This window comes from Lepidochelys olivacea, assembly GCF_965140295.1.
Source record: "Lepidochelys olivacea isolate rLepOli2 genome assembly, chromosome: 4".
NCBI lineage: Eukaryota > Metazoa > Chordata > Testudines > Cheloniidae > Lepidochelys > Lepidochelys olivacea.
The window spans coordinates 35,478,459-35,506,019 of NC_140414.1; the positions used below are offsets into that span (position 1 = coordinate 35,478,459).

At 41.7% G+C, this 27,561-nt stretch overlaps 1 protein-coding gene across 2 annotated transcripts in view; it reads right to left on the reverse strand.

Annotated features, from left to right (window-relative positions):
• CENPE (centromere protein E) overlaps positions 1 to 27,347 on the reverse strand; it is a 73,546-nt gene extending 46,199 nt beyond the window's left edge. For both annotated transcript variants that reach the window (XM_084627034.1, XM_084627035.1), the window contains exons 1-17: positions 27,198 to 27,347; positions 25,726 to 25,820; positions 24,775 to 24,864; positions 24,572 to 24,690; positions 22,693 to 22,812; positions 17,450 to 17,531; positions 17,181 to 17,248; positions 17,030 to 17,098; positions 15,396 to 15,447; positions 13,363 to 13,450; positions 12,963 to 13,089; positions 11,483 to 11,602; positions 3,647 to 3,805; positions 2,839 to 2,983; positions 1,624 to 1,715; positions 1,238 to 1,294; positions 988 to 1,155 (exon numbers count right to left, since the gene is read on the reverse strand). In XM_084627034.1, coding sequence (XP_084483160.1) covers positions 988 to 1,155; positions 1,238 to 1,294; positions 1,624 to 1,715; positions 2,839 to 2,983; positions 3,647 to 3,805; positions 11,483 to 11,602; positions 12,963 to 13,089; positions 13,363 to 13,450; positions 15,396 to 15,447; positions 17,030 to 17,098; positions 17,181 to 17,248; positions 17,450 to 17,531; positions 22,693 to 22,812; positions 24,572 to 24,690; positions 24,775 to 24,864; positions 25,726 to 25,820; positions 27,198 to 27,253 — 1,707 coding nt within the window. In that variant the 5' untranslated portion in view covers positions 27,254 to 27,347. The remainder of the gene's footprint in view (positions 1 to 987; positions 1,156 to 1,237; positions 1,295 to 1,623; positions 1,716 to 2,838; positions 2,984 to 3,646; positions 3,806 to 11,482; positions 11,603 to 12,962; positions 13,090 to 13,362; positions 13,451 to 15,395; positions 15,448 to 17,029; positions 17,099 to 17,180; positions 17,249 to 17,449; positions 17,532 to 22,692; positions 22,813 to 24,571; positions 24,691 to 24,774; positions 24,865 to 25,725; positions 25,821 to 27,197) is intronic.
• Between the last annotated feature and the right edge of the window lie 214 nt (positions 27,348 to 27,561).

The window sequence follows — 27,561 nt, forward strand, 5'->3', positions numbered from 1 at the left end:
TGTCTCCTCAAAAAACTTATCATTACAGCATTGGTTCACACTTTTAGTAAAAGCTAATTCAGCAACTTTTAGAGAAAATGCAGTTTTTATAGCAACCAGTTTATTGTCAATGAGCAGCTCATTCTTCACTCCCTCCTCCCAACCACAAATTGTTCACCTCAATAAATAAAATCCTCAGAGCATGTTTTACAACTGTCAAAAGATGCTTTTATTAGCAGTCAGCTGGCAAGAATCAAGCAAGATTTATTTTTGACCTTTAGCATAAGTGATTTTATATTTTCATACTTGCCGTGAATTGGAAGCCAGCTCCTTCTATACAATTTATATTATTTACAATTCTATATAATTTCCCAGTACATTGAAGTATTTTTCTTAGGTTTCTTTGCTGACATAGTATCATGCAGCAAAAGCAAGCATTTCAATTTCCCACAGATATTACTGCTGAGTCTCACAGTGACATTTAATTCATAAAACAAGACTTGAATAGTTATATGTCAGACCTATAAAAGTAGTGCATTTAGAAATGCACTAAAGCAAGATCTTCTGTTTAAGATGTTTGAGTTAAATATTTAACTTTATTAAATCATCAACGTTTAGAAAGCAGTTTACTAACTTTAATGACAACAGCACTCTTGACAAAATCCAAAATAATGTGAAGTGCAGATTAGTAAATTCAATTTTTACTGTGGACATTATCCAAGTTACGTATTTAGTTGGAATTCAGTTAAGGAGTGCAACCCTGAACTTGCCTGCATATTGACGTCAGAAAACTGAAGCAAATTTTTCCTCCATGACCTAGCGTCCAAATTCCACAATCCCTAAACTAGTCTGGACATACTTTGTAAGATCCTTGGTAGTCAATATGACTTTCTAAAAACATGCCTGTTATTTGGAATAAGGTCTTATATTACACACTTCTCTGAAAAATGAGGTGAAGTCTGTTTTCCGAAGTCTTATCAGGCTGTAACTTTCATGTTAACATCTTACCTCATAGTCTTTTTGGGTTTGTTTTTCCAGTTCCTCAAATTCATCTGTTTCTATCTTTTCCTTCAGTTTCTCCTTCAATTCACTTATCTCCAATTTCAGCTGTTCGTTTTCTAATACTAGGTTGTCAAAGTTAGCTTGCAGGACATCCACCTCATTTCTAGCAATATCCTTAAAAAGGAAGAATGATGTGTTATAACAGGGCTTACTTGCATTTTAAGCTAATTTCTATTAGGACACTGAGCTGACCTACCTTTTCTAGTGCTAGTGTTTCACAGAGTTGGACAGAATCTGCAAAGTCTTTTTGACTCTAGAAAAAGAAATGCTTTCTGTTAGCCATTTTACAAGATCCAGTGACTTTGTTTAAAAAAATTAGTACTGTATGGGTAGCCAGAGTTGAAATAAATAAAATAAACCCTCAAATTCAGATGTATTTATTTTTAACAACCACACTCTGAAGGCTGCTAAGATGAAGAGAACACCAGTGGTTAGTATAATGTTTAGAGATATAGGAAGCATAATTGATCTCACACAAGAGGTCAGCCTGGCCAGAGCAGATTGCAGAATGAAAAAATTATAAAAAACAAATTCCCTCAGTTGTGTATGATCTTGTATTAAATTATCAATCTTGAAAGTTACCCAGTTCATATTCGCTCCAGAATTCCATTCGCTTTCTGAGATTGCATCAGGGGTAGGCAGATAATCATATTCAGAATACTCTGAAAACATAGCTTGGGGAAAAAAAAAAAAACAAGAAAAAAGATAGGTGCATTTAAAAACAAAACAAGACACAGCAACTTGTCCATGATGGTAAAATTTGTTTTCTCACAAAAAGGTTTCCATCAGTCCATAACCAACTACTGGGTAGCCATATCTGCAAATACTGCTAACTGGAAAGAAATTTTCGCTCCTATGTGATCCTTCTATAAATGGCCTGGAACTATGCCACACAGTTCAGTCTTCAATACCCAACATCCTGTAAGCTAACAAATATTAACATAAGGAGAGAGAATTCATTGGATTTTCCTGTTATGAAGTGACAAGAATTACAGGTAAGGAAAAATATTGCCTTTAGAGGAAACCCAAGGGGGAAAAGAATTATGTAATTTTAAAATGGTGTGCTCATCCTAGAAAGGGATTTTGGGGGGAGTGGAGAAGCAGGAGGGAACAAGTTCCATTGAACAACAACTCTGTCCAAGTATTCTTATCCCCAGCTCAGGCCTTCTGGAAGAAAGGGGTGAACCTCTGCCCTTCTAATGAGGCTTGTGGGGTTTTGACCACTGTGGTTCTGTTGATTTTGACAATGGCTTCACCCATTCTCGCTGACAGATTTAGATTTTTAAAAAAAAACTCAGCAATTTTGATAGGGACCCTTTGTTGTAAAGAATGATTTGTCAGTATGTGAAATATATAGCTAATCTTCAAATGGACCATTTTGGGGTGACTTTTCTTGGCGAGACACCATGGGTCTAGGTTTTTACCCTTTTTCTGAAATAGGTAGCAACTGAAAATCTGAGACAGGGCTAAGGAATTTCCTTGAGCCAAGTATGGGAACATCACTGGATACTTTTACCATTTATTTGCCCCACTGGAGTGCTGTTTTTACCCCTTTGTCAGGAAACCTAGAAGCAAGTTTTCTAGTTCGCTATTATTCACGTGCAGTATCTCTATTTTAACTCATTCGCATTGTATCATCCAGTACAGCTGCTATGCTAAGAGTAAATTCTTTTACTCCATGTTCCATTTATATTGGAGAGATCTCTCCCCATCTCAAGGTCTTCATTTGGATAACCAGTGGGCACCTTCTAAATCAAGTTTCCTTGTTAGTGTCTTCTCCCCCAAACATGTACTCACAATCCTCCATCTCTGGAAGCTTCTCTGCCAATGTTTTCATTTTTTTGGCATCAGTTGGCTTTAGCTTTTCAAAATTTGCAAAATAGCTGATGTCCCCTTGATTTATTTTCCCAGGGGCCCAAGTAACTCTTCTTTTTCTTTTGGCCTTAAAAGGGGGAGAGGACACAAATGAAGTCATGTTAGAATAACAGTCAAGTGAAGCATTAATAATAAAGGTTACTTTCCTTCATTTTACACCTCGTTGTTCCCATAACAGTATAAGCAGATAACTAGAGGGGATGGTTTTGTCTGTATTGCAGTTTTTCCAAAATTGAGGTTCAGCTGAACAGTTTGTTTTCCACAAAACTTCTTCTGCTTTAAGTTTTGCACCAGATATCAAGGAACTTTACAGACAATGGACTGAACCTCACAACAACCCTGTTACTTAAAAAATTATCCTCATTTTAGACTAGGTAACTTAGGAAGAGATTGTGTAATTCACCCAGATTCGAATAAATTCTTATGACAGAGGCCACCAAGCCAAGACTAGAACTCAACTCTTCTGAATCCCAGTCCTACGCTTTACTCCCTGGGCCATCTTCTGCATCTTATTATAGCTGGTTTACTGCAAGGCCAGCTAAATAGCCTATCACTGTAGTGAAGTGTCAACCAAAAGTCTAAAAATTAGTCATTTCATAAGCTTTACAGAAAAGGCCACTTTTCATAATATTTCACAGATCTAAGGAAAAACGCACAAAACACCTTCTCCAGTTATAGGTTAAGATTTTCCAGGTGTCCTGTGTGACCCTGAATAGTAACTCAGTCTTACTTTAAGATCTTTCTGGGATGTAAACGAGGAGGAGGTGACAAGCATTTCAGTTAGATTGAGTATTCTATTTTCTTGTATTTTCTGAAGAGAGTTTTTTTCTTCTAACAGCTGGGCTAGTTGGTCTTTCTCCATCGCGTGGAGATGAGTCTTTGAAGACACCTACCATTAAAAAAAAAAAGAAAGAGTGCTAGCTTTGTTTCTTCCTTCAAGTAACAACTATTTTATATAGACACATAACATTAGCCTGTAAGGCCCCTCCCCACCTTTTTAAAAAACTTTAACTTGGAGCAGCTTTCCATATACTTTGTCAGTTTTCCTGATGGAATAATCTAGCCTTTAGTTTACTTTTAAAAATCTCATATTTATGAGAGTTGAACAGGGAAACCCAGTGTTTCCTAGCAAAGAAGAGAAGGTTACTCACCTTGTGCAGTAACTGAGGTTCTTTGAGATGTGTGTCCCTGTGGGTGCTTCACTTTAGGTGTTGATGCATCCCAGCGACAATCAGAGATGTATGGTAGCAGTGTCTACTGTGCAGGCATGACCTGCACAGTAGACATCTTCTGGTCCTGTTGGTGCCATGTCTAGTGTGCGCATGATCCGAGCCCTCCAGTTCCTTCTCTACCACAGAGTCCCAACTGCAAATTCCAAAGTAGAGGGGAGGAGGGCGGGTAGTGGAGCACCCACAAAGACACACATCTTGAAGAACTTCAGTTACCGCACAAGGTGAGTAACCTTCTTCTCTTCTTCAAATGATGTCCCTGTGAGTGCTCCACTTTAGGTGACTGTAGAGCAGTGCACCATAGAAGGCAGAAGGGACTTTGGGTTCGTTTGAGTCATTGAGGTGAGTACGGTTAGGCCCACTATGGCATCAGCCCTGGAGTCATGAGTGATTGCATAGTGCTCAGTAAATGTGTGGATGGAAGCCCAAGTGGCAACTTACAAATCTCTAGTATTGGAACATTATGTAGGAACGCTATTGAGGTTGAAATGGATAGTAGAATGTGCTCTGATGTGCACAAGAGGGTCTGTGTTCCGAATATGATGGAAATTCGGAGGCATGTGGAGATCCATTTAGACAATCTGAGTGGATATTGCGTCTCCTTTCGAGTGCTCGGTAGCAGTGTCCAACTTGTTCTGAGCAGGCTAGTTCATCATGATGGAACCATATACGAGCTACACTTGCAGGTGGAGTATCTCTGGATTTGGGTGAAGAGTGCGACCGTTATACTGAGACAGCAGTTCCGGACAACTAGGGAGAGCTCGAGGGGCACATATCGCCATGTGCATCGGGTAAGGGTACCGTGCTTGTCTGGGCCACGTCGGAGCTATGGAGGATAACCTTGGCCATGTCTGTCTGTATCTTGTGTATCACACGTGATATCAGTGGAATCGGTGAGAATGCATACATTAGTTGTGCATCCCATTTGATGAGAAAGGTGTCCCCCAGTGATTGGGGTCCTGTCCTGCTTTCAAGCAGAACATTGCACATTTGCGGTTCATTGTGGATGCAAACAAGTTGATGAGTGGAATGCCCCACCAGCAGAAAATGGATCTCAAAACTCCCCCATTCATCTCCCATTCGTTGTCTTGGGAGAAGTACATGCTGAGTGTGTCCGCCGTTGCATTCTGACAGCCAGGCATGTAGGAGGCTGAAATGTTTATGTTGTGTTGTATGCATCAGTTCCTTAGCTTTGGTGCATAACGAGTATCAACAAGCACCTCCTTGGCGGTTGATGTAAACATGCATGAAACGACGTCTGTCATAATGTGTTCTTTATATGAGGTAGGATATGCCTGCAGACATTGCAGACTGCATACAGCTCTGGTAGATTGATGTGTAAATGAGTGTCTGCAGGAGACGGTTTACCTTGAACTGTGTGTTGATGCATATGGGTGCCCCATCCTATCAGCGAGGCATTTGCGGTGATCACAATTGATGGAGGTTCCTGTTGGAACAGGATGCCCATACAAACATTTTCTGGTCTTGTCCACCAGTGTAAAGAGTCAAGGACACTGGGTGGTACTGTAAACTGTTTGTGCAGGCTGTGCTTGCTGGGTACGTATATCGTTCTTAACCAGCCCCGTAGGCACACATATGTAGTCTTGCGTGTCGCTCCATGAACGTTGTGGCTGCCACGTGTCCCAGCAGTTGCAGGACAGTATGAGAAGGTATTTGAGGGCTGACTCATACCTCTGAGATAATGTATGTCAGAGTTGTGAATCTGGTCAGGGGCAGGGATGCCTTGGCTTCTATGGCATCGAGATGTGCCCCAATTAAGTCCAGTTGTTGGACTGGGATTATAATGGATTTTCATTCATTTATCTGTAAACCTAGATCCCTGAATAGTGTGATAGTGGTTTGGACTGTGTCCGTTGTTTATTTTTGAGTCGGTCCTTTGAGAAGGCAATCATCCAGGTAAGGGAAGATCACTATTTCCTGTTTGTGTAAATATGCCGCAACTACCAATAAGGTTTTGGAGAAAACTCTTGGAGCAGTAGATAAGCCGAATGATAGTACTGTACTGGAAGTGTTCATGTCCTACTGTGAATCACAGATATTTTCCGTGAGCAAGATGAATGGTGGTATGGAAATAAGAATAGTTGAGGTCAAGGGCTGAAAACCAGTCCCCCTGTTGCAGCACTAGAAGTATTGTGCCAAGTGTGACCACTTTGAACTTTTGGAAGCGTATGAACTTGTTGAGCTTCCTGAGGTCCAAGATAGATCTCCCTCCCGCATTCTTCTTCTGGGTCAAGAAATAATGGAAGTAAAATCCCTTCCCCTTGTATTGTGAAGGCACTCATTCCTGGGCACCTCTTTGTAGAAGATGATCAACTTCTTGTTGTAACAGGTACCGTGAGAAGGGTCCCTGAAGAGGGATGGGGGGGGAGGGTAGGTGGTCGGGATGGTATACCCCGAACGGATTATTTATAAAACCCATTGGCCCAATGTTACTGAGGCCCAGATTGACAGAATGGGCAAAGGTGATGACCAAAACATGGGAACAGAGCGGGCATAGGCACTGCTTGGTGAGGGAGGTTGTTCAAACCCTCGACCAAATCTTCAAAATTGTGGTTTTGGAGGAGCCGATTGGGAAGTTGGCACTTGCGATTTAGGTGCTCTCTGACGCCGTGAGTGTTGCCGTTGATTATCGTCAGGCCGTTGTTGCTGTAGATTGTTGGAGTCTCTGATAAGGTTGCTACCTTCTTCTCTTTGAAGCTGGGGTATAAATCCCCAGAGTGGCCCGAGAGTCCTTCACTGAGTGGAGCACCTTAACAGTTTTATTCGAGAACAACTTTTTTCAATCAAAAGGTAGGTCTGCTACTTTTGTTTGTAGTTCTCTAGGGATGCCTGAGGCCTGCAATCAGGATGTCCGGCACATCACTAAGGCTGTGGCTCTAGCTGCCATGTCTGCGATGTCTAGGGACACTTGGAGGGCTGTTTTGGCTATGAGTTAGTTGACCCTCATTTACAATGGCCTGAAATGTGACTGTTTCTCCTTGGGGAGCTCTGCTGTGAACGAGCTACATTTCCCATAGTTATCAATCTTATTTTGCCAACAAGGCGGAATAGTTGGCGACTCTAAATTGTAACGAGCCTGTAGAATAAACTTTGTGCCCAAACAGGTCGAGCCTGTGGTGTCAATCTAAACTGGGTTGGCTTGCCGCATTGGTTAGTGGCATCGACTACCAACAAATTGGGAGGTAGATGGGCAAAGAGGAAGTCTCCACCTTTTGCGGGGACATAATACTTTTTATCTAACCTTCTGCATGTTGGCGGAATTGAGGCCAGTGTCTGCCAGACTGTCTCTGCTGATTCCAAATTGGCATCATTGATGGGGAGAGCAATCTTGGAGGCAGATGATGGTTGTAATATTTGTACCAGCTTGTGCTGGTTCATCTGCACTTCTTCCAAAAGGGATGTCCTGGCTTTGGGCAACCCATTTAAACAGTTCCTGGAACTGTTTGAAATCGCCTCCTGAAGTAGGCAGCGGTGGCATAATCGCCTCACCTGGGGAGGAGGAAGAATTGTGCAGGAGATGTAGTCTCCTGGTCTGTGCCCGTTTCTGTGTCATCCCCAACTTCCTGAGCTGCTGTGGGGTAGGAGATGCTGGGTTGGACAGTAGTTCAGCTCTATGAGCCGTGGGGAAGGCCATTGGCAGGTACATGCACAGCGGTGTGCACCATAGTTGAGCCATCTGTTTGTAATAGTATCTCAGCCGCATATGGCTCCAAGGTGGTTGGCATTCTTTCGCTGAGGAATGGTGCGGTGAGAAAGTGCCTTGTTCCTGCATCTCATCATCATCTTCACTAGATGAGTGCCGTTTCATGAGAGCTACTGGGGGAGCCTCGGTACCAAGCATTGGGGAGTGTGGTGCCGACGAAATCATCAAGTCTCTCTGGTGTGGCAGAGACTGTGTCGGTGCTGATGTCGGAACCGTTGGTGCCGCAGGGTCCACTCTCATCCGTGCCAGCCAACTGATGCTGCCTGTGTTTGGTCGGTGTGATTGGTACAGACGGTTTTCTCCACTGGAGCTGCCTGTGCTGGGGGCGGAGGCATGGTGCCTGAGGAGACACTTGGTGCAGAGTCCCTTACAGGTGAACTCGGTGCCATGGAGGAGGCATGTCTGTGCCTTGACTCTGTCTCCTTTGCTAGGGCCTCAGCGGTTCTGGAGGTACCCAGAGCGTCATAGGTGCTCACCTGAGCATATGTCAACAATGGGCGTAGTGACCTGGCAGGAGACCACCGCTGTTTCTGCAGTGCTTTCTGCAGAGATGTCTGAGCCCTCTTCCTTAATCTTTTGCATGGTAAGTTTCCTTTTTCTGTTGGAGGAGTGCTCGGAGAGGCAGTCTGCGTGTCCAATTCAGGTTGGAGGGATTTCTCCATAAAAATCATTTTTCGCCTGAGATCCCGGTCACGTCGGGCTCTAGCTTTCAAATTCCTGCAATGGGTGCATTTTGGGGGGATATGCACCTCACCAAGACATTGTACGCACGAATGCCCGTCCAAAACGGGCATTGCTTCGTGGCAGGAGCCGCAGCGCTTGAAGCTTGGGGAGCCAGGAATCTTAATGGTTAACCGTCTCCAGAGGAGAGGGTAACTAAATAATTTTAAAAATAATAATAATAAAATAATAATAATAATGAAATTAACAGTAACGCTAACTATAACTAGCTATTTAAACTGGGGCTGTCGATTAATCGCAGCTAACTCATGCGATTAACTCAGAAAAATTAATCACTATTAATCGCAGTTTTAATCACACTTAAATAATACCAATTGAAATGTGTTAAATATTTTGGGTGGTTTTCTACATTTTCATATATATTGTATTCTGTGTTGTAATTGAAATCAATATATATTATTATTAAAAATATTTGCACTGTAAAAATTATAAAAGAAATAGTATTTTTCATTTCTCCTCATACAAGTATTGTAGTGCAACCTGCCATGAAAGTGCAACTTACAAATGTAGATTTTTTTTGTTACATAACCGCACTCAAAAATGAAACTATGTAAAACTTCAGAGCCAACAAGTTTCACTCAGTCCTACTTCTTGTTCAGCCAATTGCGAAGACAAACAAGTTTGTTTACATTTACAGGAGATAATGCTGCCCTCTTCTTATTTACAATGCCACCATAAAGTGAGAACAGGCATTTGCATAGCACTTTTGTAGCTGGCACTGCAAGGCATTTAAGTGCCTGATATGCTAAACATTTTTGTATGCCCCTTCATGCTTTAGCACATCTGGCACATAAATATCTTGCAATGCCGGCTACAACAGTGCCATTAGAACACCTGTTCTCACTTTCAGGTGACACTGTAAACAAGAAGTGGCCAGCATTACCTCCTGCAAATGTAAACAAACTTGTTTGTCTGAGCGATTGGCTAAACAAGTCGGAGGACTGAATGGACTTGCAGGCTCTAAAATTTTACGTTGTTTTATTTGAGTGCAATTTTATGTACATAATTCTACATTTTTAAGTTCAGCTTTCATGATAAAGATTGCACTACAGTACTTGTATTAGGTGAATTGAAAAATACTTTTTCTTTTTTTTTTTTACAATGCAGATACTTGTAATCAAAAATAAATATAAAATGAGCATTGTACACTTTATATTCCATGTTTTAATTTAAATAAATATATTTGAAAATGTAGAAAACATCAAAAATATTTAAATAAATAATATTCTATTATTAAACAGTGTGATTAAAGTGGAGCACCCACAGGGACAACACTTAAAGAAGAAACATAAATTCCTCCAAATGCTAGACATATATGACACTGAATACAAGAGTTTAAGCTAGACATTTCTTAAAGACATACCCATGATTAAACTGTCAGATATTCAGAGAGATGTTCCAGATCACTCCAGCTCCATAAGAATAAGTGTGTACAGTTTTAAGTGGCATTTCCGGAGAATTCTTCTCTGAGAATTAGTGTGATGGCACTACCATGACTGCTCTAAATACCACAGCCATGCAGAAAAATAGGACTGTTTCCTCAAAATTTAGAATAAAAAGAAATTGATCATCTCAGCAGAGAGTGGGCAAGACTTGTATGCTTCTGCAGGTCTGTGGGTAGGGTTTTAAAATTTGGGTCTCTTAAAACGGAGGACTTAGGTAGATTTAGGTAGGAAGTTTCCCACATGACCACAAGCTTCTGTTTTCCCCTAAAAATTCTGCATAGATTTTATAGGCTTTGAGGCATAGCATGTTGTTATTATTCTATGTATAGTTTTTAATGCTTTGGATTTACATTTTGGATCTTAAAGTAACTAATGATTCTTTAAGACAGCTATGCAAAGAAGTAGAGTCTTTATTTTAAAAAGGAAGTACCAGGGTGGAGCTAAACATTGTGCTCTTTCTCAACCTCTCAAGGCATATTCAGGATTTGAGAGCAAACTTCCATTCTACATGGCTTTTCAGGGTAGAAGACTGGAACAAGGCCTTTTAATAAAATCTGAATCTTTAAGAGTGACACTATCAACCTGAAATATAGTCATTATAAACAGTTTCAGGTACAACAATTATATCTGAGTTGTCCTATAAAAGCCCTTACAGTCCGCATGTCTTATATTAGGTGTACAAAACAGAATGAGAATTAACTGATTGTACAGCAGAAACACTGTAAGAGTAAAGCCAGTTGAAGAAAGTTTGCTGTTGCCTCAATTTATCAAGAGAATGTCTATTCTGCCTTCTCGTATCAGGTAATCCATCAGCCAGAGATTATGGGGTTGCATTAGTGGATTTGCTGGGCATGAGAAGTGATATTATTGTTTAGAAATTTTCCTGTGTTTTCAGTGTATGTCATGTATAGTCAGGAGACATGGAACCAAGTGCACCGGGGGAGACAGGGGGTGGAGGTGGCGGCGGCAGCATGAATGTCTGAAAATTTTCCAATCTCAGTTACGGTAATCTTAGGAGTTTTTATAATAGTAGGTTATGAAATTCTAGGTTAGTGATTCTTCAAATGCAAAAGGAAGAAAATTCTAGAAGTGTGATAGCTAAATGAGAAAAAACACAGGAACTAGAAGTGGGATCTGCATGCCTCTATCCATACACCTATGGGCACATGGGATCTTATTAGGTTAACGGCACTGAATCTGTGAAGTTTCACATATGGAAGTAACGACATACCCATAACCATCATGAGCTGTGTTGTTATACCACGTTAACCTCACACAATTCAGCTTGTTGTATGAGAAGTGAGCTATGGTCCAAAGTATTTTAAAAGCAAGTGCAGTTTATCTTTAAGTTTAGTTGCCTTTTATTTGGCATTTTTGGTCTTTCTATATTAAATGCTATATGATTAGCTTAATATGTTCCAACATACTTCTTCCAGCTGCCTTTTCAAGTCCACTATTTCCTTGCGATATCGTTTCAGAAGGGCATCATCATCCAGGACTTCATTGACTTTTGGAGTATTCCTCATTCTTTTGGCTGTATTGGCAAACTGGAAGAATGACCATACAAGACAGTGAAGCTTCCCATTAGCAGAAGTTACAGAATAAGTAAAGGTTTCAGAGTAACAGCCATGTTAGTCTGTATTCGCAAAAAGAAAAGGAGTACTTGTGGCACCTTAGAGACTAACCAATTTATTTGAGCATAAGCTGAAGTGAGCTACAGTACAAGTACTCCTTTTCTTTTTGCGAATAAGTAAATAAATCTTTATAGTTTTCTATTAGAGTGAAAAGTCATAACAGGATGACTAGAAGGCAAAATGAATATTTACTATTTGAGTAGCAAGCGCCAAATTAGATAAGGCCGCAATTCAACGTTAAGCCTTGTTATTTTCCACTTACTCATAACTTGTTCTTTTTTGGGGAGGGAAGAGGTGTGGTGGGGAGGATGTGTGTGTGTGTGTGTGGAAAGGAAGGAGTGGGGCTGAAAGCTTCCATTGCTTGGTATCAGCCCAAAGATGAAACAAAGAGGTTATCCAACTAAATTTGATTTTGGAGAGCACAAGAAATACAACAAACCCAACCCTACAGAGGAGTAAAAATTGAGTAGTCTTATAACTTCAATGGGACAACTCATTCGAGTAAGGGTGTAGGTTCAGACCTAAAGCACTTTTCCAATTAAAAATAAATTTAAAAAAAAAGCCAAAACATTTTGCACTTAGCTCAGAGTGCCTGACCTTAAGTTTGAACTTCACATATTATGAATCCTGAAGCAGTTGCTTGTTAAATTCAGCTATCTTTTGTACATGCACAGCAAGAAGTTCACATTTGGTTTAGTTCTGGTTTTCCTATATTACTACAGAACTATGTAGGTATTTTCTGCTGTTCTGTAGTCCCAACCTCCAAATGTGCCTTAATTTTGGAAGAAGTCAGATTGCATGGGGGGGGAAAAAAAAAAAAAAAAGAAAGAGAGAGAGAGACTAACTTTGAACCCCCCAAAAAATCAGAAGTGAAAATTATTCCAATAGCAATGTTAAAAGGGGACACCAACAATTTGAAGTTGTCAGCTTTTTTCTTTTTTTTAAATTGTTGACTATATTTCATATATGAAGTCTCTGAAAAGGGGAATTTATGAGAAAGTGGAGACTGTACAGATTATACAGATGGAGGAAACAAGGAGAAATGAAAAATGTGCCTGTCAGAAGAAGTAAAGTCCATACAACATATGTCAGAAGGTGCCTGGGTAAAGGCTCACAGTATCAAACAGTGCACTTCAATGGCTCTCAAGTCCACAGGAGGCCTCAAGAAAGATGAAGTAATCAATTTTGTTAAAGCTGAGAAACTTGGGTTTCTGACCTAGTTAGCTAAAACATGTTAACGCTTGGAAAAAATAAAGGAACGGAATAATTTTACCTGAAGGGTGCTAAGAGTTTCATCAAACGAAACTGGCGTAATTGTGCAAATGATAACTGTCTTAGCATTTCCTCCCAAGGAGTTCTGGAGAATTCGTGTCAACTTGCTGTCTCTATAATTTATAAAACTGTTGTGGAGGGAAAGAGAAAACATCAAACAAACCATGAAGCAAAGACTAGTGTTCTTGTACTGGTGAATATAACTATATCAGTTGCAAAAACAGATTGACTTAGCAACATCTGGTATGAAATTGCAGTTCTCTTCATGTTTTATATGTCTGATGTAAGGAAATAAGGACAAATCAATATTAAGAATATGAATGGATTTGAAGGCTTGATAACTAGTCAACTATGTAGAGAGTTACAACTATCTTTGTAGTATCTTTTCTGGAAATGCTTACCCAGATGGGTCATCACAGAGTTTCTTGATCACTTGACCCAAGATGAACAGACTCCTGTTTATGTTACATCCTTCTTTGAGTCGAAGACCTAGATATTACATAAAAACACTGCTTTTATTCACAAAAGTTCACTTTTATCCTACATAATAGTCAGAGTAACTGTTCAGAGAAGGTTAAGCAGTCTTAGGTACCTAGGAATTGCCATAACAGAGCAGACTAGTTGTCCATTTAGTTCAGTATTCTGTCTGACAGCAGTCAGTACCAGATGTTTTAGGAATATATAAAACAGGGTCGGCCACCTTGGAGAAGGGGTGTGCCAAGTCTTCATTTATTTACTGTAATTTAAGATTTCACGTGCCAGTAATACATTTTACATTTACAGGGGTCAGTGGACGGAACCCCAGACTGGTAGCGAGCTGAGTGGGGCCAGTGACCAGGACTCTGGCTGGCAGGGGCTGGCGGACAGAACCCCAGACCGGCAGCGGGGGCTGAGCTACTCAGCCCCCGCTGCCGGCCGGGGTTCCGTCCACTGGCCCGCTCAGCCCGCTGCTGGCCCGGGGTTCCGTCCATCCAGGCTGGCAGCAGGCTGAGCGGGGACGGCGGCCGGGACCCCAGCTGGCAGCAGAGTGCCACTAAAAATCAGCTTGTGTGCCGCCTTTGGCATGCATGCCGCAGGTTGTTGACGCCTGATATCAAACAACGCCCCCCACCAAAAAACAACAAAAATACCCACAACAAGCAGCCAACTAACCTACCACACCCCACCCCGTTTCCTAAATGGACAATTAAGGAATGAGCTTCTCATAGGAGGAAACATTTCTTTGTGACCCTAGTCAGTGTTTGGCTGATGCCCTCAAGATTTGTACCCATGCTAAAATCTGAATCCCATCTAATCAAACTGTGAATACTCTCATTATGCTTAATCTCAGTGAGTTTTTGGTTGCAGTGATAAATCCCACAGGTTAGTTATAGGTTATGTAAAAACAAAAGAAGTATTACATTTTAAATTGATTTGCCTTTTAATTTCTTTGAAAAACCCCTTGTTCTAGTATTGTGAGAGGGGCACTACTGTTTACCTGGTCTATACCATTCATTATTTTGTAAGCATTAATCACATCTCCTCTCTAAACAATCCCAATCTATTTGCTCCTCAGCCCTTCATCTACGAGTTCCTCCATGCCTCTAATAATTTGTTATGTATGTCTGAATCCTTCTATTGCTCTTATATTCAACTGGCCAGCTAGGATTGCACTCAATATTCCAGGGAAATGTGTACTATTAGGTTAGTTATAGCACTGTAACAATTATAACAGTCTTTATACCATTCTTAAGCTTTATAAAGATTTTAGTTTAACTGCAACTTCACAGTGAGCAGAGTTTTACACTGAATTGTCTACAATGTGCTTGGCTTCTTTTTCCTGAATGGTTCTATTTAAAATTTAGAACCCAGCACTTCATGGACAGATAATTTCTTCTATGGTATAATACCTCCCGATTGTTAGAATGTTAGCTAGCATTTAAATAGCAGGGAGATGGGCACTTGGGTGAGTGAGTGTCATGCTGGGGGGGAGGGGTGGGGAAGGGGATCCTCCTCTCTGGCCCCCTACACCAGGGAAGCTTGTCTGCTGCACCCCCAACTCCTCATCCCTGGCCCAGTCCCACACCCCGCACCCTAACCCTCTGTCCCAGCCCAGAGCCTGTACCCAGCACCTAAACCCCCTCCTGCACCACAACCCACTGTCCCAGCTCAGAGACCGCACCCCTCCCGCACCCACTCTCCCAGAGCCTGCACCCCAAACCCCCTCCCAGAGCCCGCACCCCCTCCTGTACCCCCAACCCTAGTCCAGAGCCTGCACCTAAACTCCGTCCCAGAGCCCACACCCAAACTTCCTCCCAGAGCCTGTACCCCAAACTCCCTTACAGAGCCTTAGGCAGGAGTTGGGGGGGTGGGGAAGGCGGGGGGGAGAAGAGAGGGACTTGGACCCATTCTGGGCACCACCAAAAATTATACAAACCTGCCGCCCCGTACGTACCTTCTGATCCTGTTTGGCTAGCTCTTTCACTGCCTGCCAGATCTACCAAGTTCTGCAAATTCATTAAAGATTTCATGAGGCACAGTTTGCAGATAAGTCAGTTTTAAATGCTCTCAATGCTAATTTCAATCCAAGTTCAGTTAAGCCTTTGACATTTCTATAGTAATATACCAACTGCACAGTGAGACCAATATTTTCTTAAGTTGCATGGGGAAAATGGCTTTAAAATATCACGGTAGACTCCATTACCAATATTGCGACCACTATTCGTAAACTAGCATTGCAACTTTTAAAGTATGTACTCTTCAAAAAACATTTCAATTCCCATTAAACACAAGTTTGTCTCACAAGCAGTCACCTCCTTCTCTTCACCCTGAATAACAGAAGTGCACAAACAATCTGCCAGGTCCTCAGTTTCCATTAATACATAAGCATTACCTTCATCCTCCTCTGAACTGAGCCTACACCAACTGTTCATCTCCCCCTACCCAATCTAAGAGGTCAATGGAAGAGGTCAAGTACCAAAATACCAATATTTGCTCCTAATCCCTTATACCTGTATGTGGTGCAACTAGTAGGTAACAGGGATTATGAGCTTGCAGTATCATTTGATGGTGACTTGCTTGATGCCTAGCAACCAGCCGTCACCTTTATAGGCCTCCAATTTCAGGAGAGAGCTCAAAAACTGAAGATATACTTGACCGAACTCCACCAAAGAGTACAACCCAGCCACCAATAAACACCAGGTATCAAAGGCTGCTGACAGACCCACTGCTTTGAAGGAAATAGGCTATCATCTGAAGATAGCCCACTACTGATCAGACTAGTCTGATCAAGATGCAAGTAGTCAAAGTTTGATACTGGAGAAATTAGAGATGACTAGTGAATACCTCCGTTAATCAGTTTACCAGAAAGTAGAAAGCAGGCAGTAGTTTGTCAAGATGTTAGAGAGGTTTTAAATAGGAATTGCACACAGAATCTAGTTCTCAAAGTCCCAAATACAGACCGATAGACCAAACATTCATTCCCTCCTTTGGATCCCTGCCATACTGCTAATATCAATACATCAAACAAAGGGGAAAAGGGATCACAGCCAGCAGCTATTGAATCTGTCAGCAAGAGTGGCTGCAAGCCCCCATTATGTTCCTCTAGTCCTGAGGACACCTGGCTCCTGAAATCTGCTCTATGTTGCACCAACTGACAGAGGTTCTTATGAAGAATTATGGCAACTGTGTGTTCAACCAGATTTCCCCACGTCATACCTCTTTCTGTCCCAGCAGCCAGAAGGGGTTAGGTAGGAGTTCTAAGACCCTTAGGGGGATTTCCCTTCCACTAGGGAAATCCCAAGTAGTGAGTAAACTACCTTCAGGGATACTTTGCATCACAGCCTCTGTCTGCACAATATCTAGTAGACTTTTACATATATATTGTTATATAGTCTTAAAACAGTACAATATTTCTCCTTTACCCAAGTTTTTCCATTCAGAGCGTTTCATTCTCAATATGATGGGAGAGAATTTCTGATTTTAGGATTTCATTTTAGTGGTGTCCAATATTTTAGCTGTTTTTAAAATTGCAAGTTTCCACGTTAATGCTTCCCTTGTACCCGACAACCTTTTTCAAATATAACTTACCAGATGAGATACCATTACTGCTCCATCACAGTTCGTGTTGGCAGGATCATTTTCCCTACTTTCTATAATCTAAAAGAAGAAAGCCTTATAAGATTATTGCACATCTTTTCAGTTAATACATAACAAAAAACACGACTATACAGCCACCTACCATTCTGAAAATGGTGTGAGAACGGCTGCTGTGTTCATTCATTTTTGTTTCTCCATAGTGTCGTTTTTCTGTCAAAGTAAAGTCATGGTGTTTGTTATCCAAAAACCCCATATGCTCCAGACAATATTAAGATTGTAAGCAAAAGTAGTCTAACTGATAAACTAAAATAATAGTTTTTATGAGATTGTAGTTTTAGCCTTGTATTAAATTTAGAAGAGTGGTCATGTGTTTTAAAATTGCATCAACAATGGAGAGGCTAATCATCCTACTTTCTCCTTTTCTGAGCCATTCCATGACTTGCTCTGGATTAACAACCACCTCTTCGATCAGATCTTCCACGTAGATGTTTCTCTGCAAGAGAAACAGAATTAAAGACAAATTTCACCCAACTGTAAAATAAATGAGAAATAGATGTGCATACTGTATTATGCACTGGTTTCAGTTGAATGTATTAATAAAAGCCACACAGCAGTGTGAAGACAGACAAATCTATCTGGGGAATAAAGTCAGAACACTGCCAGTACAAATTTTTAACGTACATATCTCAACTGTAACTTTAAGGAGACAATATCAAACATTTGAGATCCAACAAAATGATGTATTTTAAAATGTATATGATTTGGCAGGGAAAGGTCCTCGGGCTTTTAGATCTTTCAAGGAAATTTGTACTTTTCAAAGGTTTGAGAAACAAAAATTCCAAAAGCACTATTCATGGAGGATCTACATTTTGTGCCCCACACAGATTAGAAGAACCCCCCCATTCCAAAAGCTTTGCTAAAGCAGTTAATGTAACAAATGGTGCTCATTAACAAGAAGAACAAGCAAAACTTTAGCGTAGTGAAATTGAAGACAGCAACAAGCTACTTCCGCTCACACCATATTGGCCACAATTCTAATTTGATAGTTCTGTGATGTAGGTGTAAAAGTGGTGGATGGTGTATCCCTTTTGAATGTATTATGATGGTGAAGTGTGTTAAAGCAACTCTCTGAGGAAATGGTGTAGGTTCTTTTTTGTGCTGACTGCAGATGCATTTTTGCAACCTCGACAATAAATTAAAGTGTGAAGTTAGATTTTGTAGAAGTGTTTTAGACACTCACAGCCCCCACCCCACCCCCAAAAGCTCCCACATTGCTCAAGGTTATATATTTTAAGAGACTAAATACATTCCAATGCTTAGGAAAGAGAAAATAACAAGGCTGATTACAGCTTTGCAGTAGTTCTAGGCACAACGTGAAGCTTGCTTACTTCTACTTGCACTCTTCAAAAGGGATTTTGTATATTCATACTCATTGGATATGACAGCAAGTGCAGCTCAGATAGTGGAACCTTCTTTTAGCAGTGCCAGTTACTGCATTCACATACCCATCCTACTTTTCCCTTAGTTTTTCAAGGGCAAATATCAAAGGGCGCATGGCCCTATAGTATATGCCATCTCAGTTCCTTCCACCACCTCTTCAAAATCATGAACTCAAAAGAACCAGAGGAAAAGGAGAAGGTGGCTCGTGAGGCATGAAAACAGGCAGAGGCCATCTTGGACTCTGCTATAAGTAAGTAACTTTCATTTCTTCTTTTAGAGTCTTCTGTGTATTCAGCACTCATGGGTCAGATTGGCAAGCAATACCTCATCAGCTGAGGTTAGAACTCAGGGTCCTACTTGAATAAGGGTTGAAGTACTGCCTATGAAACGGGGCATTTGTTCTGGACCCGAGGTTCTAAAGCATTGTATTTTGTAAGTATATACATAGAGCTTAAAGTGGCAGTCCTACAGGTTGCTGTGAATAGAACATGTTTAAAGTATGCAATGGAGATAGACATTGCTGCAGTAGAATATGATTTAATCATAGCAAGGACCAAAATGACATCCAGTTTATACCTTTCTTCTATATATTGTTTGCCTATCACTTCACAACCATTACCTTAGGTGGATTAAACAATCAAAGGTGATCCTAAAAAAGAAGATGGGGGGGGGGGGGGAGGAACCTGTGAAATTCCTGAGCCCTGTTTAGATAGTAGGCTAGGGCCCTGTTAGGGCTTCCCTATAAGGAGACTTGAATATGTGGCCAGCAGATGCGTAAATTGACAGCGCTCTAACCTGCTGCACACTAACTAGCCATAAAGACCCTGCTCTGTACATTACAAGTTCTATACTGTGCTTTGACATACTGCTGTTACAGCAGGGTAAAGCACACTATAGGACTTTTAGTGTACAGGAGCAGGGTCATCATGGCCAGTTACGTGTGCAGCAAGTTAGAGCGCTGTCAATTTATGCACCAGATGGCCACACACAGTCTCTGTGGAAGCAAACCCTACAATGTTGAGAGCATGTAACTTTCATTCACCCTTATTAACGTGTGATTGAGGGAAGATAATTGGCAAATTTATAGTTTGGTTAACCTGGGGCAAAAAAAACCACACAAAACCCCCTCTATAGTACTTTGGGTAAGACTCCAGGGTTAGGGTGAAAAACTCCACCTTTTGTCTTTGTGAAATAGTGAACGCAAATCTGCCATCAGGACACGTGACTCACTCACTCACTCCTCTGGTTGATGTTATGGCAGTTAAGAGTTTTAATTAGGGCTGTCAAGCAATTAAAAAAATGAATCGTGATTAATTGGGCTGTTAAGCAATAATAGAATACCATTTAAATATTTGTGGATGTTTTCTACATTTTCAAATATATTGATTTCAATTACAACACAGAATATAAACTGTACAGTGCTTACTTCATATTTTTTTATTACATATATTTGCACTGTAAAAAAGAAATAGTATTTCAATTTACCTAATACAAGTACTATTGTGCTATCTCTTTGTCAGGAAAATTAAACTTAGGTGTAGAATCATGTACAAAAAACCCTGCAGTCAAACACAACACAACATACAAACTTTAGAGCTTACAAGTCCTACTTCTTGTTCAGCCAATCGCTCAGACAAAACACGTTTGTTTACATTTGCGGGAGATAATGCTGTCTGCTTCTTGTTTACAATGTCACCTGAAACTGAGAACAAGTGTTCACACGGCACTGTTGTAGCCTCTGTTGTAAGATGTTTACATGCCAGGTGTGCTACAGTTTCATATATTCCTTCATGCTTCAACCACCATTCCAGAGAACAGGCGTCGATGCTGATGATGGGTTTTACTCAACAATTCAAAGCAGTGCAGACCGATACAGTCATTTCATCATCTCAGTCAGATGCCACCAGCAGAAGGTTGATTTTCTTTTTTGGTGGTTCAGCTTCTGTAGTTTCCACCTCAGAGTTGCTCTTTTAAGACTTCTGAAAGCATGTTTCATCCCTCTCAGATTGTGGAAGGCACTTCAGATTCTTAAACCTTGGGTCCTGTGCTGTTGCTATCTTTAGAAATCTCACATTGGTACCTTTGCATTTTGTAAAGTCTGCAGTGAAAGTATTCTTAAAATGAACGTGTGCTAGGCCATCATCCGAAACTGCCATAACATGAAATATATGGCAGAATGTGGGTAACACAGACAGCAGGAGACATTGAACTCTTGGCAGCAAGAATTGTGTCACAAATTTAATTTAATGCATTATTTTATTAATGAGCATCATCAGCATGGAAGCATATCCTTAGGAATGGTGGCTGAAATATGAAGGGGCATATGAATGTTTAGCATAAAAACCTTGCAACTTCAGCTACAGTAGTGCCATGCAAATGTCTGTTGTCCTTTTCAGGAGACATTGTAAATAAGATGAGGGCAGCATTATCTTCCCTAAATGTAAACAAACAAGTTTGTTTTAGCAACTGGCTGAACAAGAACTAGAACTGAGTGGACTTGTAGGCTCTAAAGTTTTAGACTGTTTTGGTTTTGAGTGCAGTTATGTAACAAAAAAACAAACAAACCACAGCTACATTTGTAAGTTGCACTTTGACAAAGAGATTAGGCTGCTATACTAATGAGGTGAATTGAAAAACAAAAAAAGTATCGATTACTGTACACTTTGTATTCTGTTTTGTAATTGAAGTCAATATATTTGAAAATGTAGAACATCCAAAAATATTTAATTTTTATTTATTTTATTTTTAACAATATTTCAATTGTTATTCTATTATTGTTTAACAGTGTGATTAAAACTGATTACTTGCAATTTTTTAAAAAAAAATGTGAGTTAATCGAGTGAGTTAACTGCGATTAATTGACAGCCCTAATTTTAATAGATAAATGGAATAGTAAATAGTCAGCCATAGGTTCAAATGGAGGCTTCATGAGCTAAATTAGAACTGAATTCCATCTATTATCTAGTGTTGTTGAACCTGATGGTGCATAAGGAGGTCTCTGTAGAACAGTGAGAGAGCTCATCCAATCTTCTCCATTTCTTGGGAGTAGAAAAGGGTAATTTGCAGGAGCTTTCCTCTTTAGCTAGGGAGAATCATTGTTCCTGTATGTGACCTGACTGCAAATCTATACAGCGAACTTCTGCTATCACAGTAATGATGCTGGGGGAAAAAAAAACAAAAACTGTAGCCACACCCAGACCCTCCCCAACCAGCTGCACCTGGACCCTCACCCCATCAAACCCCACTCCCTCAGTCCCACTCCAGCCCCACCCCCCAAAACCTGAGACCCAAACACTTTCACCCAGATCCCCTGTGCCACCCGCACCCAGAATGCCCCACACAGAAACCTCTCATCCCACACCTGGATCCCCCTACATTAAGCCCCTCCACACTTGGATCCTGCTGGGCTGAGCCTGCCCACCCACACCTGGTGTAGAAGGATAGGGCCACAGGGTGTTTCTGGGGTAGGCCCAGCCCTCGCACTGTGCAGGTGCATCCTCACTGCTGAGTCTCTGTACTGGGGGAGTGGGGGCTTCAGGGTGCTCTCCAATCTCAATGCAGCCAGTGGCCTATGCTCCCCATTGCCAGGCTGGAGTCACATTTATTTATTGACAAATAAAATGTGCAGAATTTTAAAATACTGCGCACAGAATTTAATTTTTTGGTGCAGAATTCCCTCAGGAGTATTTAAAACCAGGTCTCTTCACCTTTGGATCAGCCATTAAATTGGAAGCCAGAATGAAGAATAACTTCAAGTATCTCATAAAAGGCACTAAGATTATTTAGAGGGTTCCAGATCCAGAGAGGTTCACATGTATCTGCTGCTGCAGTTGGAAGGAACTGAGGCAGCAGATGTCACATCTCACCCATAAAATGTTCAGGAAGGCTGAGGGGTGGAGTAGAAGTGGCCTGTGAGCACTCTAACAAGCATTGCTAGAATGTTCCACCATCTGAGTTGCACTGGCCAGTTCAACCCAAATAAGAATAACCACAGGAACTTCAAAGAGCCATCCCTCTGCTAGGGCACCTAAATCCAGCTCTGCAGCATCCTTATAGTTTAATCTAGCTCAATCAAGATTACACAATCTGGCAAACATTCAGCCATGGACTCCATTTAGATCAGCATCTCATGATTTGAATCCATGCCCACAGAGGTGGTTTGTTGCATCAAATAAAGAGAAAAAAAGTGTCTTATGTCACCTTGGTTTACTTACATTAAAGTCCTCTCGAATTCCTAGAGGTTTGTTTTTCCTGCTGTCACAGAGCAAGTCTGTTATGGTTTCATTGTATATTTCCATATAGGAAACTCTCAACAGAAACTCTCTACCTGGAATCTAAAGATTAAAGACAAGCATCATCAGATCAGAAGTTGGAGGGGGGAAAAAGGTGCTTTCATGGAAAAATGCTCAGCTTTTTACATCGTCTTAGACTACATCTTTACATAGCTTGTTTCATTGACTTTTCCTTTTCTCTTTGCAAATGTGCACACCATCTCCCTTCTGGTACATAGTCCCATAATCACTTGCAAGGAGAAGTAGTTAGGTACTTTATCTTTAATGCAATGTGTATTTTACCCCTTTTTGAAAAAAAAAGATCTGGTACTCTATTTTTGCCAGGTTTCATTATCTGTAAGGTGGGAATAAAGATACTAACCTTCTTTGTAAAGTGCTTTGAGATCTACTGATGAAAAACACTATTTAAGAGCTGGGTATTCGTTCTCCCCTCTTCACATGTTTCCCTGCTGCTAGACTACCTTCTCCTGCTCTTTCTTCTAAACCTAATCCCATGTTGAGTGACTCTCCGCTCCACATCTCCTTCCCTGTTATTTGCGTCCCTTCTCTCCAGCCATCTTGTCCTCCTCTTCCTCCATTTGACTGAATGTACCTTCCAGCAGCCATCTTCCCTCTTCCGCTCTCCCCCACAGACATTCATCTCCTGTTGATGGCTAACAGCTTAAGTCCCACTGGTGCCCTGGTACCCATGACAAGTTTCATCTTTTCCAGGCCCTAAGGCTCTTGGCAATGAGTGAGGAAGTAGCATCCTGTACCATGTTACCCACTAGCTCTTCAAACCACAAGCAAGCATCATGTTTTGGGAACCAGTTTTTTAGTTTATATCTTCCCCTGACTTCTCATAATGTGGGTGCTCTTATGCCGTCAAATTCAGACTAAACCATTATTTATTAATGCCCTCTCCCACAATCCATAAACGGCACCAGGAATCTCTTGCATCACACTGAGGCCCAATCCAAACAGCTTCTTGTGTCCAGGCCCCACTGACTTCAATGGGACTCCACACAGGTGCAGTTGTTGGCCTGCAGGCTATAGGTCTGGATGTACATGCTTAAGAAGCAGTACTGTTTGCTTCATGAGTACAAGGGGGGCTGCCAGTGTGGCACATCTGAGTGAGAAATAACTATGGCCACCCCCCATTAGCTTCCAAGGGCACACATGGCACTATAAGTTTTTCTTCTTGGCCTGCTTTTCCAGTGCATGCACACCCTAAGGTATTCTAGCTGTGCTGCACAGGAAGTACACCTGCAGTTTTCACTATTTAGTCATTGCACCTCCTCACAAACCTTCTCTCCAGCACACTTGTGGCCTGTGTTCTGCAAGTCAGACCAGACAACACTAATGGTCCCTGCTGGCCTTCAATCTAGGAGTCTCTGAACCTCTTATGCAAAGCTCTGTAGTTTGTGATTCCGCTGAGTACTTCTTCCACTGTTGGTTTTTCATCTTTTAGAAAAAATTTCTTTAAAGAGGTGAGTTTAGAGTGTACTAATCTGATCCTCATGAGACCCAGTCTTCATAACTACCAGACACAGAACTTGATATTTTATTTAAAGTTTTAATCAAGGTTCAGTGGGAAACAGATATTGAAATATAGAGCTGGCTTCGGGATGTGCATGGATCGTATCCCTGCTACTAGTGTGAGGGGAGGGCTTTCCCAAATTTCATGCAAGGATACGTATCACAGCAAAGTACTGCAACACATGCTACCACATGTAACTTGTTTCCGTTTGAAGTTATCAAGTCCCCTCCTTAATATTTTTGTATAGGATCCAAGTGACAATAATTTAGCTGTATTACTTACTTCACAAATAATTTTGAAGACATCCTGAACTGCTTTAGGTATAATGCCCATAGACTTGTCACTCCCCATCATTGTATACGTTTTTCCTGAGGCAGTCTGCCCGTAGGCAAAAATAGTGCCTAAAAAGAGGAACAAGTGTTAACTGACCACTACCCAACACTTTCTACAAATAAGGTACATGTAAAAAACAATATGAAACTTACCATTATATCCTTGGACAGCAGACTTTATAATTGGAACAGCTACACCTTCATATACTTGTTGGGTGCTGTCATTCGAATGAAAGACGCAATCTTAAAAAGAAATTTTTTTTTAAAAGCTGCACAAAGAGTGAGAAAAATGAACTTCCCTCACACTCAATTTTGGCAGCTTTTCATCCAATAGGACTGAGACCTTGATGCCCCAAAACCAACTTTTCTGCAGGATGATGCCAAAATATTTTATGCAGGATATAACTGATTGTCTAAAACCAAACTGAAGCAAAATAGAATATAACAATGTAATATGTAAAGTGCGGGAAACTTGGATATAGAGTTGAAAAGATGCTATAAACAGTTAAATAGTATAACCATGATAATTACTAGGTTATTTACTATGATCTGAAGCAAGGAAGGAAGTCATTTAAGTCAGACTTGAATATCTGATCCAGCTCTTGGTTATGCCAGACTTCCTAGGGTAAATCTTAGGGCACAGCTACACCACCTCCCTGAATGAGATTAGCTAAGCTGACAGAAGCACTCGTCAGCACAGCTGCATCTACAGAAACAGCTATGTCAGCTCTAAGGGGTGTGATTCTCTCCCCCCCCCACATACATTGCTAGCAGACACAGATATGCTGGCAAGACTGTAGCGTAGACCAGGCATTACTCTAGCCCATGCCACAGTTCTCCATCTCTAACATGGCAATTATACTTCCCAACACAGGGGTTGTATTATTTTCATAGAACAGAACACCGTAAAAAAAGTCACATCATTATGAATAGTAAACACAACACATGAGAGTCACTGGCCAGCAATCTTCAAGCAACCTTGAGAAGCATGCTATACTGCAGTCAGAGGGGTGTTGAGGATAAAATTAACGATTGTGAGGAGCTCAGATACTACAGTGATGAGGACCATATAAGCGCCTAAATAGATGTTCCTTAAGATCTTACCATAATTAAAAGTTCTTGTACCATCCACTTGTAAAATTGTACAATTTTCACTTTTCCAGTGAAGCTGTACTTTATCTCCAGATGCTTCATTTTCTCTAAAAAGGAAGAGATGTTTTACTAATCTTATTAGAGATCAGAACAGAAAAAATGTTCACTTCATTTTGTACATATATTTTCCTTTTAAAGAAATTCCCTTAGTGCTAGGTAAGTAATATTCAGCTTAACTGAACATATTTTCATCAACAGAAGATTAGAGGCATAAAATCATTGTCACCTACCTACTTCATCCAATCAAGAATACACAAGTTCCACATTTGACTCTTTGCGCATCTATGACCCTGTTTTCCAGCACACAAGCTTATAACATGAATAAATTGCTGCAATTCAGACTCTTCTCTCAATAAATTAAAAAAAAAAAAAACGAAACTCAGAGATGAAGTTTATCCAACATCTACGAGCCCAAACATCAGTCCACTAGCCAAAAATATTTCTAACAATTTGTAATTTAAGGAATAAGACAGCCATGCTCTGTAATTCACAAGGTCAACTTTCTATTTCATACTTTTGTTAGAAGTTTTATTATGTCTGCCATACTTTGGGTCTCATCTTCTCTTCTTTATTCCACAACTTTGCCCTCCCCCCCGGGACAATCTCTTTTCTTCCTGCTTTGTGGTCAGTGTCTGCTTCCTCATTTTCTCTTCTCCCTACAGACCCTGACATCCCTTTCCAGCTTCATGGCACATTGCTTTCTTTGCCTCTTTACCTAGGTTTTGCCTCTCCCACTTCTCCTCCAAGCATCATACTTGGTCTCCAAATCCCCCCTTATCTCATCAATTTCTGCCCCCAACACATAAGAGGCACCAAATCTATTCACACCCCTTTTTACAGAAGGCTTGAAGAGTACACCAGACACTCAGCGAGCTAAACTAAAAGGAGGGCCCCCCCCTTTATCTGGGGCAATGCCCAGGTGAGGGGCCAACCCAGCAGGCAAGCAGCTGGGAAAGCCCCGGCTCCTGGCAGCTCAGCTAGCAAGTCTTCACGCCGTCGCGTTGCAAAAGCTCCCCTTCAAGATGTGAGCCAGCGCTCAGCAAAGTGGCAGTCGAGAGCCCCGTATAATAGACCCCAGCCCCAGCTGTAACTACCCCCGTCCCCTATGGGAGCGTTTGCTCAGTGCCACAGCGCTCACACCGGCTCCCCCACGGCCCTTCTCACAGCACATCGCGGAGCGCTTGACACGGGCGCCCAACCCCTCCCCGGGGCGTACCCGGCCCGCAGGGCTCGGGGCACGAGCCTCACCGCTGCGGGCGAGCGGAGCCTGGGGCAGGGAAGGCCCCGCCGGGGGCAGTTCTAGGCAGGGCCGAGCCCCGCTTCCCAAAGGGAACCGAAGGGTCCCCGGAGGGGCGGGCGCCGAGAGGGGCAAGGCGGGGTCCCGGGGCAGGGCCGAGCCCAGGGCTCCGGTTCCCTGCAGTCACCTGGCGATGAGCGGCCGCATCCGCACGCAGACCGTCACGGCTCCCTCGTCCGCCATCGCCCCGCTGTGCCTCACGCCGTTGGAACAAACCGCTGCCCTTCTCAGCTCCGCAACCCCAACCGCGTCCACCAGCTACCGCCTGCGTCTCCAACTGCCGCCAGGGTTTGAATTCCTCTCGGGCTAGTTTCCTATTGGTCCTTCCCTGACAGGCACTTCCGGAATCCGGACTATACCACTGTCAACCACGCTCCTGGGGAGGCGCGTGGAACAAGCCCCGCTTAGACAGTCCCTTTATGAGGTTTAAAGGGCAGGAACGTTCCATGGGGGTCAAACAGCTACGTTCTTACAGTCCAGGAAACGGCTGT